At 38.7% G+C, this 15433-nt stretch overlaps 1 protein-coding gene across 4 annotated transcripts in view; it reads left to right on the plus strand.

The window, feature by feature from the left end:
- Positions 1-12173, plus strand: part of LOC121873823 (helicase domino-like) — a 140488-nt gene extending 128315 nt beyond the window's left edge. For 3 of the 4 annotated variants that reach the window (XM_042377558.1, XM_042377559.1, XM_042377560.1), the window contains 5 exons: positions 2110-2280; positions 3049-3273; positions 3510-3740; positions 9782-9949; positions 11682-12173. In XM_042377558.1, the coding sequence (XP_042233492.1) occupies positions 2110-2280; positions 3049-3273; positions 3510-3740; positions 9782-9949; positions 11682-11978 (1092 nt within the window). In that variant the 3' untranslated portion in view covers positions 11979-12173. The remainder of the gene's footprint in view (positions 1-2109; positions 2281-3048; positions 3274-3509; positions 3741-9781; positions 9950-11681) is intronic. The other variant, XM_042377561.1, reaches the window with a different exon arrangement.
- The last annotated feature ends 3260 nt before the right edge of the window (positions 12174-15433 follow it).

Below are 15433 nucleotides of genomic sequence, written 5' to 3' on the forward strand. Positions count from 1 at the left end.
TGAGGCGGTCGTAAGTGCAGGTGGACATAAGTCGAGTCGGTCTTAAGTCGGGGAGTACTTATATAAGTATTTACATATTTACAAAATTTCTTTTTTCAATTTAGTAGTTTATGATGGCATGATATTGCCAAGGCATCAAGCATGCTGGAACAATCACACTCACTGCAGTAATACCTAGTGTCTTTACTCACTTCTCCACGTAACACTGTGTTCTTGCATTCGTGACAAAGTCTCTGGGCATATTTCTTAGCTTGTGTTGAGGGCAGCAAGCTTAGGAAATGTTGAGGAGAAAGCAGCTGGGTGTGTGTGGGTGTAGTGATGGCAGGGACAGTAAACAAAGCCCTGCACTTCCCCTCATCATCGCCTTGCTTCACTCTCCTTCTCCCTATCACACCTTGCCTAACAGCATCATCTGACTTAGAAGAGGTTTTTGGCGGGACAGAGGTTGCTGAAACAGGTTGATTTGTCTTGAGAGGTTGCCATTTGTCATATTTTAAATACGTATATTAATTCTTCCGGACCATTTCAGACGTTGCGGGAGTTTTATGAAGTCAAATTCGTTGATCTATGTAATAGATTGGTCAGAGAAGGCCACTTACATACATATATCTATAAATTTGACCATGGTGAAATTATGTTGCACAAAACATATTTACCCATTTTAATGCATGAATTAACTGAAGGGATATTCCCAACCGAAGATTTTTTCTGTATGACATAACAAACAAAAAATATTATAGTATTTTGTACGTAGACTGTATTTTACCTGTATGCACAATATGGTAGGAAATTCAAAATTAAAAGATAAAACAAATAAACAATTTAAATAAAAATTAACATGCATATACAGTAGAACGTCGATTTAAAGCGATTCAATTTAAGATTATTGATCTAAAGCGACACCCACAATTAAGGACAATGTTTTAATTTAAAGCGAATCTTTCCTATTTTGCTCGAGTCAATCTTGCGCATCATATTTAAAAATTCACGCCTAATGTTTCTCTGGGCACGCTACACTGTCCTAAGGGCAAAGCTGTACTGTACATGTACTCAAAATAATGTACTAAATGATTACTAAAATTTATGTCTTGTGCAAACTATAGCATGATTATATTCAAATTAATCACTATCTTATATAAGAATTCCAGCAATGTAAATTATATTCTCCCCAGTCACTTCTGTGACATTTTATAAACAAAAACTCAATCTAAAGGACATAAATGAACAAATAAATACTTCACTAAACCCTCAGCACAACTGTCAAACATGTCAGTGTCACCTCCCCCCACATCTTCCCAGCCAGGGTTGGGTGGTTATAGGCTTGCAGTTTTTATCTTATATAATATCACAGACTAAAGTTAGGAGAATATAATTTGCATTGCTAGAATCCTTGCAAGACAGCGAATAATTTTAATATAAATTCATATATTTTGCACGAGATAAAAAATTTAAGCCCTTTGTAATACTGTATAATTAATTAAAATTAAAATTTGTATGTCTAATGCGAACTATAGCATGTATATTTTCAAACTAATCACTATCTTACAAGAATTCCAGCAATGTTAATTATATTCTCCATGTCAGTTCAGTGACATTTTATAAGAGAAAAACTTAAGTCACTCTTAAGGACATAAATAAATAACCACCAGACCTTGGCATCAACTGTCAAACATATCACCTCACCTCCCCCCCCATCTTCCCAGCCAGTAAACAGACCATTTCACATCCCTTAATTTTAGCTGTGTTGATTTATGAGTGTTTGTTTTAACATAATGCTACAAAAAACAATGTTTTGTTTATTCTAGGAGATGGGCTGAGGTGCTTCTGGGTAGACTCTCAGTCTTTTTAGTATTTGTGTTTCTCTCAAGTACCAAACTAAATTATTCCATTGAAACAACACTTCGATTTAGTGCGATTTCAGTTTAAAGCGACCTCTCTTGGACTGTATCTCGTGTTATATCGACGTTCTACTGTACAGTATATATTGTGTTGTATCCACACTGTCCCAAACATGCCATTAGACCAATGGGACCAACTTTCACAGTGATTACAACTCTTATTGGAAATATCACCCTGCCAGTTGACCTCTACCTCTGGGACATTCCTCAGATTGAACCTCTGTTGAAGGAGCCTTATCTAGGGAATACCTCCACCAGGAGCCCTCTTGGAAAGAGTCAAATAATACAGGTATACCTCCACCAAGAGCCCTCTTGGAAAGAGTCAAATAACACAGGTATACCTCCACCAAGAGCCCTCTTGGAAAAGAGTCAGATACCACAGGTATACCATGTCATTAACAGAGTCATTTACCCTGGGTACAGTATGCCACACTATTGATTTAGCCCAAGTATTAATGTATTTCCAGGTATAAGAGTCCTTTGATATTTTGCATGTTATCTTGGCCTTTATCCCTGCCCTTGTGTTCCTCTCATGTACATAACTTCTCATAAACTAAACTTGACTCCACCTGACTACTTGCATTCTTTGATTTTAGTCTTTTAATCCTTTATTTTAATTCGGCATCACATGACCTAAGCTATTGCGTCGCCAGGGATGTAATTACCAATATCAATCAATCAAATGACCTGACCTGACCTGACCCATCATTTACCTAATGCAACACAAGCTTTGCAGTTCATCCATGATAGAGTGTAGACACACAGTGAAATCATATAAAGAAACTAGTGACTGCGGGAAGTTGTCAAGATGGTAGCAAAGCCTTAAGTCCACAGATGCCACAGTGTCAGGGCCTCTTCAACAAAGTTGTAACTGTCTATTAAAATAAATTAAGAATTATATTAATGAATAATAAAAGCAACAGTGTATTAACGGAAAGTTAATTTTTCAAAGAGAAAAATTTGGTTGAATTGGCTTAGGACAAAGAAGATTTAGAATCTTACAGGTATTATAAGAATGTAAGATACCTGAGCATCTGAATCTAACATCAATAACTTGGATTAAGAAAAGAATCAAACCAGTGCTGTGCTGGTCTCAATAAGTTTAACATTACATGCTTAACTAATTCAGTAATATTATGTTGTTGGTCAGGTGCAAGTGCCCTCAGCACAACTCCTGGCAGGCCTTCAGGTGCAGGGTTGCGTGAGCGGAGGAGGCACACCCGTGGCCACACTGGTCAAGACCGTCAGTGCTCCCAGTACTCTGGTTCATACACCAACCTCTGTCACTCTCCCTGTATCAGCTATTAACGTAACACTTCCGCAGGCGAGAGTCACCACTGCAGCAACTGTCGCCAAGGCTGCCACTACCCAGCAGGTTGGTTGCTCAGTCATTCATAAGAGAAGTGCAATAAAATAGAAGTTTATAAACTTAACATTCCTTGCCAGTGAACAGCTGAAAATCATTTAAGCAATATTATTAAAAATAATATGTATAGACAATACAATTATATTTACATCTGCAGTATATGCAGTATTCTATCTAAATTGGCCCCTGTTTCATATGTGCCAGTTTCCCTGTAATTCATTGTGGCTGGTGTACATTCTTTGCAGACGGTACGAAATATTCCTTTACCACAGCAACTCTTAACAAAGCAGAGATCGCTGATGGGGGTTAAAGGTGTTGGACTGCAGCTTGGCAGTAAAACTGTAGGAAGTACTGGACTGAATACAGTGCAAATTGTACAGGGAGGTGGCCAGAAACAGATGTCCCATGTTACAGTACAGCAGATACAGCAGGTGTTGAAGCAGGTACCTCAACAGACCATCCAACATATTACACAGGTGTGTAAAACCACAGAATATCAACTTTTCATTTTTTTTTAATAAAAGTTGAGTGTGTAGCATGGACATAGAATTATATTCATTGGAAAGAGGTACTTCTTTACAGTATAAGGACAGAATTTATAGGCTAGTAATGATTTGAAGGTTGAATAATTTTGGCTCTCAAGGTTTTCAGTGGTAACAGGTGCGAGTTTCATGAAAAGTGTTCTTATAGTATCATACTATAATAACACCTTTCATGAGTTATCACAGATGGATCATGGTTGATAGAACTCACTAATCCCCATGACAGAGACACTTCACCATGATTTGGAGATAGTGGTAGATTGTTGCCAAATCAATTACACTTGCACATTGCAACCATACTTGCAAACTTTCAGATCTAAAAGAAACTGGTGTCCCTTTCATATGTATGATGTTATTAAATATAGAAGAGTCATCGATCCTTTAGTAAAATTACCTCTGTATCACATTTCACACTTCTGCTGTTTTCTGACAAAAAAAGTGTAATTTCAGCACACCATCTCATCAGGTATATGCTACTTCCTCTGTGTCAATTTGGCATATTGGTCCAGCACTCCACACTTGACTTCTGTCTTCCATTTGTTGATTTTGGAGACAGATAAGACGAATAACAGTTTGTAACATAATATTGCATGTACTGTATGAATAGGGTTTTATCTGGTAGTATCTCTACATTACCAGCCATCTAAACCGTCAACAATCACCTCCACCAGCCATATGAACCATGATAATAATACAAGCAAAAACTTGGCCTGAGATATATACATTATACAGTACAGTACTGTACTATTATTCGTATTTCAAAATTGCTAAAATTAAGCTGCATTTTGCGTAAATATTTACTTTTGTCGCTTATCTACTTGTTTCCCTGAATGCCTCATATATAAGCTAATTAATTATTATTCTAAAGTCCATGACACCAAATTAACGGCTACTGACCGGTATCCCGGTCGGCCAGTCCGCCACTGGCCACCCACCCAGAAGTTTCTAAACAGAATATAATAAAATAATGACAAACATTTATACAGTCAACCCTCACTTTACACGGTTAATGTAACCCTCAGGGTACCGCGGAAAGTGAGAAACGCGTAAAGTGAATAACATAACATATGGGATTAAATGAAATAGAGACCAGCTGACCCCCAAACTCCACTTTTTCCAACACAATACCTATGTTCTAGTAAAAATAACATCTTAATTTTATGATGGTACATGCACACAATTAATACTTAAGAGAAATAGAGAAATACAGTCGCCAAGTTAATGTCCATTCAAATAATGGACTCAACTCCCTCCCCCTCTTCTCACACTACACTCCCTGGCTCTTTCCTCTCTGAGAAATTTTGGGGGGAAAACCAGGTATAGTATTAAATAATACCTCAAACTAAAGGTAGGATAATATAATTGACATTGCTGGATTCCTTGTAAGACCAGGAATATTTTGATTATAAATGTCATATATTTTGCACAAAAGATAACATATTTACTCAGAGTAAACATTATATCTAAAATTTGTATGTCTAATGCAAAATCTATGATGTTTATATTCAAAATGATCATCAAATTGTAAGAATTCCAGCAATGTAAATTATATTCTGGCCGGGTAATTTGTATGAATTTTATGAGCTAAAACAAATATCTTCAGTTAATAAAAAAAAAAATATTCTTCACGACACTATCTGTCAATCAAAGTACCCCACCTTGCCTCCCCCCTCTTCCAACCAGATGGTCGGTCCGTCCCAACCCCCCCCCCACCACCAACCCTCCCTTCAAGAGAAAGGTTGGGTGAAAAAACTAGATTTTAACATTTAGTATTAAATAATACCTCAGATTAAAGTTAGGATAATATAATTGACATTGCTGGATTCCTTGTAAAACCAGGAATATTTTGAATATAAATGTCATATATTTTGCACAAAAGATAACATATTTACTCAGAGTAAACATTATATCTAAAATTTGTATGTCTAATGCAAAATATATGATGTTTATATTCAAAATGATCATCAAATTGTAAGAATTCCAGCAATGTAAATTATATTCTGGCCGGGTAATTTGTATGAATTTTATGAGCTAAAACAAATATCTTCAGTTAATAAAAAAAAAAAATATTCTTCACACTGTGCCAGGTGGTCGGTCGCCGGCCCCTCCCTCCCTCCCTCCCACCCCCACCAACCCTCCCTACCAGATAAATGTGTGGGAATACCAGACTGTTTACCTTTTTAGTAATAAATAATAAATCAGACTAAAGTTAGGATAATATAATTGACATTGCTGGATTCCTTGTAAGACCAGGAATATTTTAAATATAAATGTCATATATTTTGCACAAAAGATAACATATTTACTCAGAGTAAACATTATATCTAAAATTTGTATGTCTAATGCAAAATCTATGATGGTTATATTCAAAATGATCATCAAATTGTAAGAATTCCAGCAATGTAAATTATATTCTGGCCGGAGAATTTGTATGAATTTTATGAGCTAAATAAAAAAATTATACTTCACCCGCGTAAAGGGGTACACCCACCGCGGAATGTGAGCATCCTGGGTTCTGGCAGGGCACCGTGTAAACGTGGGACCGGGTAAAGTGAGGGTTGACTGTATATCAAAACTTTCATATATAATCCATATATAATTTTTGTCGACTTTCAACTTTCTCTTTGAAGATAAGCTAATTATACTTTCTCTTTACACCAATACACTCTGCACTATTACATGGATACTTACTGAACACCATTATGAGGGCAGAATACAAGCAGAACCACAGATGTGAGAGAGAAAATCACAGAGCCAACTGTGTGAAACTGAAAATGGTAAACTCATGAAAGAGCAATTCCACTATCTAGAAAACAGAGTGACAAGATTCAGAAACTCAAGTGTCTTTTTGGTTGGAACTTGTGTATGGGCATTTGAATTTTTTATTTTGTTGGATTTTGTGTACGTATTCATATTGGATATCAAGTTTTCTTCTTCGAATAGTTTTTTCCGTCTCCCTTTATCTTGCTGACTTTTTCAATCTTGAACGATTTGCTTTACCTCATGATTATAAATGGGAAATTTAATCCTGAAATCCCATTTTATGGATCAAAAGGGAACAAATGTCTTAAGTCTCCCATCTTCCTCTTGAGATTCCATATTCTGTTGAGATATTAAAGGTGTGAATGCTATATGAAAATACAGTCATGGTCAAAAGTAATCATCCATCTCTCCTACTACCTTACCTGGGAGTTCAAGACCTTTCTACACAACAGGTCACAAGAGGTATTGATGGGAGAGAGCTAGGGGTGGTAGACCTGGTGAGGTAGGGAGGCACAAGTCAAGGGCCATATACTTAGTGAAATTGTATGTGGTCTTAAAATTATCCTTATTACCGGAAGGCGTCAAGGTTGATGGATGTAGTTTGACATTGACAGCCTTAATGACCCTGGCAGTTGATAGGCCTAAATCCCAAACGACCAACCAAAAGGGTGAGTGTCAGGGAGGTGTCATATGGACTTAACTTTTCCCTAAGTTACCTATGCCTTTAGTACTTGAGATTCTGGGGAGTGAGCTTTTGACAGGTAATGTGTCATAAGGCATCTGGCTTCCGTGAGGGAAAGCCCCTGATATGACAACATAATAGAGGAGGGGGCGTGGCATGTTACCTCCGGTAACACTAAACTAGACTGTTATGCTTGATCACTTCTACCTCTCACCACTATCTTTCTTGAAAACAAAAACTAATAAAATACAATATTACTGTAATTTTTTTTTTAATGAAATATTACTTGATCACTTCCACTTCTTGCCACTATCTTTCTTAAAAACAAAACAAAGAATACTAATAGAGGTGATAAAAAAAAAAGAGTGAATTGTTGGATAAAATGTGACTTGTCCATCCTGTAATATAGATATTAGAGTTGTGAAAATCACTGCGAAGTAATGAGGTTGTAGTGGCAATGGTGTTGGCCACTGCTCCACACTCAGCCCAGGATGAAATGTCGATTGGTGAGTCACTGGCAAATTATCGGTTCAGCTGGCTACAACGTGTCAGAAAGTGCAAGGGAGGTTTGGGTCACTGTGAAATGTTGGTTAATCTGCTGGGTGGAACTTGGGAAACCTGCCACAGTGTGTAATGTAAACAAAACATATTTGAACTCTTAATTCATATAAATGATATAATTTTAGGCCGGAGAAACCACAATTGACAGGCAAGGATGGCAGTGGAAGGCTATTGAGATTTTGTATGACCTGTAATTAAATATACGGTAAGTCCTCGCTTAACATCGTGGTTACGTTCCTAAAAATGCGACATTATACAAAACAACGTAAAGCAGATCAATTTTCCCCATAAAAAATATATAAAATACGGGAGTTACGTTCCTGAGCCTCCCTTTACCCCATGAAATACATTACATATACAAAAATTCAATGACATTTTTATAGAAAATAGTATATATATACATATAAAACTAAATCATTTTGTATTGGTACTCACCGATGGGCGGAGGTGGTGAAGCAAGTGTGTGGTGGGTAGTGAAGCGGTGGAGGCGGGAGGGGAGGAGGAGGGCGGGAGCGGAGGAGGGTGGTGAGTCACTGAGACTTGGCGGCTGCCTCCTCCTCCCAAGAGAGCGTAGCGCGGCAAGACGAGAGGGGGTGATGCGCCGTAAAAAGTAGTCCGTGACAACGCAAAAACAATGTTAAATTGAGTCATCGGGACATTATCCAAATTATTGGCATCTAGAGAGAAGCGACGTTGTACCAAACAACGTTAATTGGGGCGACATTATACGAGGACTTACTGTAAATGTGATTTCCAGCCTCATATGCAACATTTCTCCTCATACCATTGTTATTATAAATATCTAATTACCATTGTTTAAAACCTGAGCAAGAACCTGAAATAATGATAAATAAGGAAATGGATGACACATTATAAGTCATAAAATAAGGGTCCTCATCTATTACTCCTTCTAGCATGTGAACCCGAGATAATATAGGGAAAAACAAATTACATCCATCCTTCTCTTCCTTCTTTCTGCTTTCTTCACTCCCCTCCCTCTCTGTTGAGGAACTTACATTGCATACCACCCTTCCACAACCCTCCCCCCTCCCCAAACAAATGGTCCTTCCCCCAAGTCGACCATTCCCCCTCCCCATCCCACATGACTTACTGTGCAGAAAAGACCCATCCAGGCACAGGGGTTAGGTAGTGAAGTGAATTTGCACTCCCTCGAGAGATGTAGAGTGAGGGGCGATATGATAGAGGTATATAAATGAAAGTCAGGGCTAAACAAAGGGGACATTACAATGGTACTCAAACTATCCAACCAGGAGCGAACTCGTAACAATGGTTTTAAATTAGGCAAATTTAGATTTAGGTGCAAAATAGGTAAACATTGGTTTGGAAATAGAGTAGTGGACGAGTGGAACAGGTTACCAAATATCATCATTAACTCGAATAAGCTGGATAGCTTCAAACATAGGTTAGATGGATATATGAGCAATAGGGGTTGGGTGTAAATGGGACTGCCCAGTGTGGGCCAATAGGCTGCAGTTTCCTCCATTCTTATGTTCTTATTGCTTTTGACTGCAACTGTATTTTACCCAAGGTACAATGGTACAGTGACTAATGCTATTAATGACATCCATATCAATGGGTTACACTTTTCTATCAAAATAAAGAGATCCCATTATGGTTGGAAGAATAGTAGAGCTGGCAGCACCATGATGCATTTTCCAAAACATGGGAATGCAACTATTATTAGGACTGATGAAGCTTACCTTATATTTGATGAGCCTTTTTCTCTCCCAATCAGTTGTAATGTGGCATTTCATAATTCATTATCTCAATTTAATGTTCTCAATTAAAACAAAAAATGGAATAGTTTTATACATTAAGCAGGAACACGTGTAACTTGAAAGATACGCTGTTTGATTAATTATTTGTGATGCAATAAAATAATTTAACCACTGTGTGTTTTAAGATTTTTATTAAAACTGCTTTTCTAAGAAATGTAATATATCTGTAGGGTGGCACTGTGAGTGGTACTGTGGTAGGAAAAGCAGTATGTAATACAGTAACAGGCACTAGCGTAACAGCATCAGGCAGCCAAGGCATCAGCACCTCTCACACCACCAAGCTGGTGCCCATGACCATTGCTTCTCACCAACAGCAGCCCATCAAACAAACTATCCAGGTACAGTAACTCATCTACCACTAACCCTTTCTTTTTATTACCTTCCATGAATGTGGACAGGTCTTACAGTGTTAGTTTTATGTGTCCATATGTATACTGTACTGGATGTGAGTTGTTATTTCTCAAATGTTATTAACTGTATAGTCATGAAACTTCACATGTACCTGAACATCTTTACAAATTGTGGCTCGTATTAAACTGACAATGTTTTCAAGCTAAGTGCCATAAATGGTTTCCGTGATTCGTTCCTTGTGCTGATGCGAACTTTTTTGTGTGATCTACTGTACCACAACAACAAAAAACACAAATGTGTGTATGAACAGTATATTTCCCCAAAGAACAATTTTAAGTGAGATCTAGGATCATTGCAGATGGTTTCAGAGCCAAGGGCAGAGAATATTTTTTAGTGAGTGTACATCACTTCTCAGTTATCTTAAAGATGTAGTAAGTGTATGTGTTTGCTTTATCCATTTTGGGGGTTTTATAACACATTTTAGATTAATTAATTTTGTTCAGTTTGACAAAAAAAGAAATATTTTATTCATAAAAGTATGAATACTTTTGAGTAATCATGACTCGGTGGAGTGGCTACACCCAGACCACAAGGGATGTGGCTGCCGCTCCAACTCCAACCCCGTTAGTGTTAAATGATGACTACTGCCAGGACAGTAGGAAACCAGATTGTATAATTATAATGTGATGGATAGAAATTTAACAGTTTGATTTCAAGAGGTTAGATCTGGGCATGGTAAATGAATTGTCATTTGAGCAAATAATATGAACCATTTAATAGATCTGTTCTAGCAAAATTTCTTGCTGAGTTTGGCTATAAACTCATTTGGTAAAACAGTGTAAAAACATAAAACGTGGATACTCAAAACTGCAATTGGTAAACCCATGGTTGGCAAGGTATTATTGTATAGTATTACCTGTATAAATTAGCTGGAGAAACTTTGCATACTGTGAGCAAGTCCTGAATTTGTTCAGTTGTGTGAAACAAAGTTTCACTCAGCTTCACTTACCTTTTGGATATTACTGAAATGCACCTGTTCCTAACATATTTTAGTTTTCTGGGTTTTGATATATGTTAATACGATGGTGGAATAATTACAGTATCTTATTGGGCAGGTAGTTCATAGGTCCAGGATTTGAATCTCCTTTGATGAAGTTAATGGCACCAGGTAGTAACAAAACAACTGATCATAGTAAACTAGCAGAGATGTAGCTATGAGTTTAATTTTTTAATCTATTATTAATATTAAATAGTAAAAATAGTTCAACAGATCCACTTTTCTGTATGGAAATATGAAATATACACTAAATACAGTAAATAGATTTTAACACTCACCAGATATGGCAGAGGAAATAGTTTGAAGAGGCTGCACATACATTTTTAATTTTTCAAAATACATTTGTCCCTTAATTGGGGGCAAAGGTTAAGCAAAACAATGCAATTAAGAACGATGTACTGGTACCAGTAAATAGAGGATTTATTAAACTCAGACCAAAAGAGGATATACCTCATCTTTCTACCTCTGAGTGTAATATGTAATGCCAGGCCTAAATGGCTGATGCCAAATAATCACCGTCAGGAACCACTTTGTAACTAAAGGATATCTTCTAGACCTCGTTAAATTATTTTTTTTTGTCTGAATTGATTAACACTTGGGATGAAAAAAACACACTGAAGAATTTTATATTGTACTGTACAGTATATGATATACCATTACAGGTTGTGTCAGCTGGATCTACAGTGGTTGGCGGAGGATCAGCAATACGAGTAAGTGCTGGGGAGCGCTCCTCACCATCAACTTTAGCTCTCTCAGCTGGAACAGTCAAAGTGACAAACCCTGCTCTTCTGTCTGCAGCCCTTCAAGGCCAACCAATGTCTGTTGCTGTTAGACCTTCCACACAGAGTCCTGTCAGAATACAGACTTCAGCCCTCCAGACCCAGCAAACAACACAAACTCAGCAACAGCAGCAGACGACTCAGCAACAAGGACAACAACAGGGTGGTGTTGGACAGTAACTAAAAATAAAGGATCACATCATATACATCAGTAATATCAGATATCAGCCATTAAAAGCCTTCTGCTATATAGTTAAATTACAGTTGGGTCTTCATTTACGCAGTCAATTGAACCCGCGGAATACCACGTAAAATGAGAAACGTGTAAATGAAATAACAGAACATATGGGATTAATTATTAATTGAAATAGAGACTGGGCCCACCCCCAAACTCCACTTTTTCTGACACAATACGTACGTTGTAGTAAAAATATTATCTTAACTTTATGATGGTATGCACACACACATAATATAGAAGAGAAATATCAATAAGAGAATAATATACTGCACCAGGTAAAAGAAAAATCAAGGTTTAACACTTACGTTAGGTTAGGTTAGAAAAAATCAAGGTTAGGTTAGGTATAGCACTAACATTAGTAGAAGAGATGGGTCGGCATACGTTGATGGGGGCTGGTTCCGAGGCAGAGGGCAGATTACTGGCCCTCAGGTGAATCACTATCACCATCTACCATAGTTGTCAGGGCCTCCCTGACAAATCCCTGAAAGTCTATAGCGTCACTGTCACTGGCTTGGGCTGCCTGTGGTGGGTTGCGGACGAAGAAGTCTGTGATGTTACGCTGACAGCTAGTGTTGATGTTGTCGTGATACATTTGGATGTACGGCTCCATAGTGTGCAACAGCTGGTTATTGAAGACTTCATAGCGGTCATCGTCAGGGTCGTTGGAAAGGATGAGCTTCAGTTTCTCTGCATACTCAATGGCATCCTTAACATTACCATGCGTTAACTTGTGTTCTTCTCTGGATGACGCACCACCTGCCTCTTCACTGACGTCATCGTCTTCTAACATCACGTCGGCAGTCACCTCAGGATCCCTTATCACCTCCATAATGTCGTCGTTGGTGGTCTCGGAGAAGCCTGCAGCTGTAACACAAACACAGCTTCTCTTGCAAGGTCCACTGCCACTGCAACAGACTGAACCTCACCAGTCACAGGTTGATTCTGCCTCCCACCTGGGATACCTTGCAACACATGCCGCCATGCATGACAAATCATTGCCACAGACAGCTGCTCCCATGCCTCCACCAAGAAATCAACAGCTTTCTTTACGTTAAATTTCTTCCAAAATTGTTTGACGCGAACTTCTTGATCCGCCAACTCTTGTTCCTCGTCGTCGCTCAAGTTATCGCTATCGGTGTCACCCAGGTTACGCAACTCATCCTTGGTGTTGGTACAGTCGTTCAGGAGCTTAAACTTCTTTGTAGAGAATGCAGCCTTAACGTTGCATATCAACTCCTGATCCATGGGCTGGATTAACGACATAGTGTTGGGAGGAAGGAAGACCACTTTTACGTTGGGGTGACGACCCAACAGTAGGGGCGAGTGTCCTGGTGCGTTGTCAAGGAGCAAAAAACGTTGAATGGAACATTCTGTTGCTCGCAGAATTTCTTGAAGTCGGGAACGAAACAGTCGTCAAACCAGGAGAGGAACAGAGCAGTGAACATCCACGCCTTATGTGCGGTTAGCCAGTGGACATTTAGCTTGGTCATGTCCATGTTCTTGTAGGCGTGCAGCTTGCGCGCTGTGTGGATCACCGATAACTTGAGTTTACAGGTACCGGAGGCATTGGTGGTAAACAGGACGGTGATGCGCTCCTTCTGCAACTTCCGGCCCCGACACTTGCTGGCAGACTTGATAACGAAGGTCTTGGAAGGTAGCTTTTTCCAAAACAGACCGGATTCATCCATGTTGAACACCTGGTCGTCGGTGTACTGTCCTTCCTTCATAACGTCACGTAAGAATGGAAGAAAATCACTAGCCGCAACACGGTCAGCACTCGCTCCTTCACCACCATCTTGTTCCTCTTCTTAAACCCTTGCAGCCACCCAGACGAAGCATTGAAGGGTTTGGGCTCTGCAATTCCCATCTTACGTGCCACTGCTACATACAGTTCACGTGCGTACTCTTGAACCGACCGCGTGTCCACCGCCATGTTCCGTCTTGCCTGACGAATCAAGTAGCTCACAAGCAAATTCTCCGTCTTGACCAACACCTTGTTCTGGCAGTACTTCACCATTGAAGCACCTGCAGACTTTGTGATGTTCATGTGTTCTTTTATCTTGGCTGCATCCTTCTTGATCATCCTGATCGTAGATTCGTTCACGCCATGCTGGCGCGCCAAATCAACTTGTCTCTTTCCTTTTTCTAAATCTTGTATGATCTTGTAATTAACTTCGTAACTTAGGGCACGTCGTATCTTCTTTGGCTTACAGCGGCTGGGTCCAGGTAATGCAAGGTATTTCTGTGGTGGTGGGAGTCCAGTGGAAGCCATTCTTACGAGATTAGTGGGCACAACATAACACAGTTTACACGGAGTGACTGGGAGGAGAGCAACTGACGCGGCTAGGTCAAGCGGCTTCTTCCCTCCCGTGGCAGGGCACGTCATATTACATTAAACCAATCACAGCTAGCGGGGGAGGGAGGTAAGGATGCGTGGCCCAATCACAGTCCATTACCTCATATGACGTCACCAATAACGCAACACCGACATACTGCGCAACCTTACTCGCGCCGCTTACCCAAGCATGGCGGGAGGTTTGAATCCAAAAATGGCGCGGCGCGGCTGGACTACCAGATGGCTCTCCGCGTAAATTACCAAATTTACCGCGTAAGTCAAGCATTTCAATTCTGGCAAGGCACCGCGAAAATGACCAAACGCGTAAACTAAAACCGCGTAAATCCAGACTCAACTGTACCCATTTTTATTCTCTCACTGATTACCACTAGAATGGTTATATTGCTTATCTGGGACTTTGATTAGCATTACAACAAAGTTCTTTTTAATATGTTATGACATTTAACCTCAGGCCTAAAAGGCTATCACTATTTTTAACTATATTTTTATTGGAGTATTTCTTTTTTCTACAAGGGAGTCCAATGCATTTATATTGTGCGGAAAATTAAATTTTCTGTGGATTCTGGGTAGATTACCTAAGTTGGCGTAGGTAGAAGTGGCTCCACCACCCTAGTTCCCAGCCTAATACACTCCCTGCCCAGAATGCTTATTTAATGGAAAGAAAGTTGGAGATACAGAAATACAGTACTCACTCTTATTAATTAAAGAACTACTACTATTTGGCACAATAAAGAGATAGGATCTTTTTTAATGTGAATATATAAATGTAATAGAACCAGTTCGTAAAAGCAAATACAGTATGCTATTAAGTTAAGCTTAACAGCTTAACAGAATATCCTAAAGCTTCTGTGTTGTCTATGTGCTCAAGACTAAGTACTGGGTGACATCATAATCTCCTTTGATTTACCTACAATTTTAACTTTGACAATACAGTATATATATATATATATATATATATATATATATATATATATATATATATATATATATATATATATATATATATATATATATATTATATAAGTACAGGTTGTACCTCTC

Source organism: Homarus americanus, unplaced genomic scaffold (genome assembly GCF_018991925.1).
Source record: "Homarus americanus isolate GMGI-L3 unplaced genomic scaffold, GMGI_Hamer_2.0 scaffold25827, whole genome shotgun sequence".
NCBI classification, from domain to species: Eukaryota; Metazoa; Arthropoda; class Malacostraca; order Decapoda; family Nephropidae; genus Homarus; species Homarus americanus.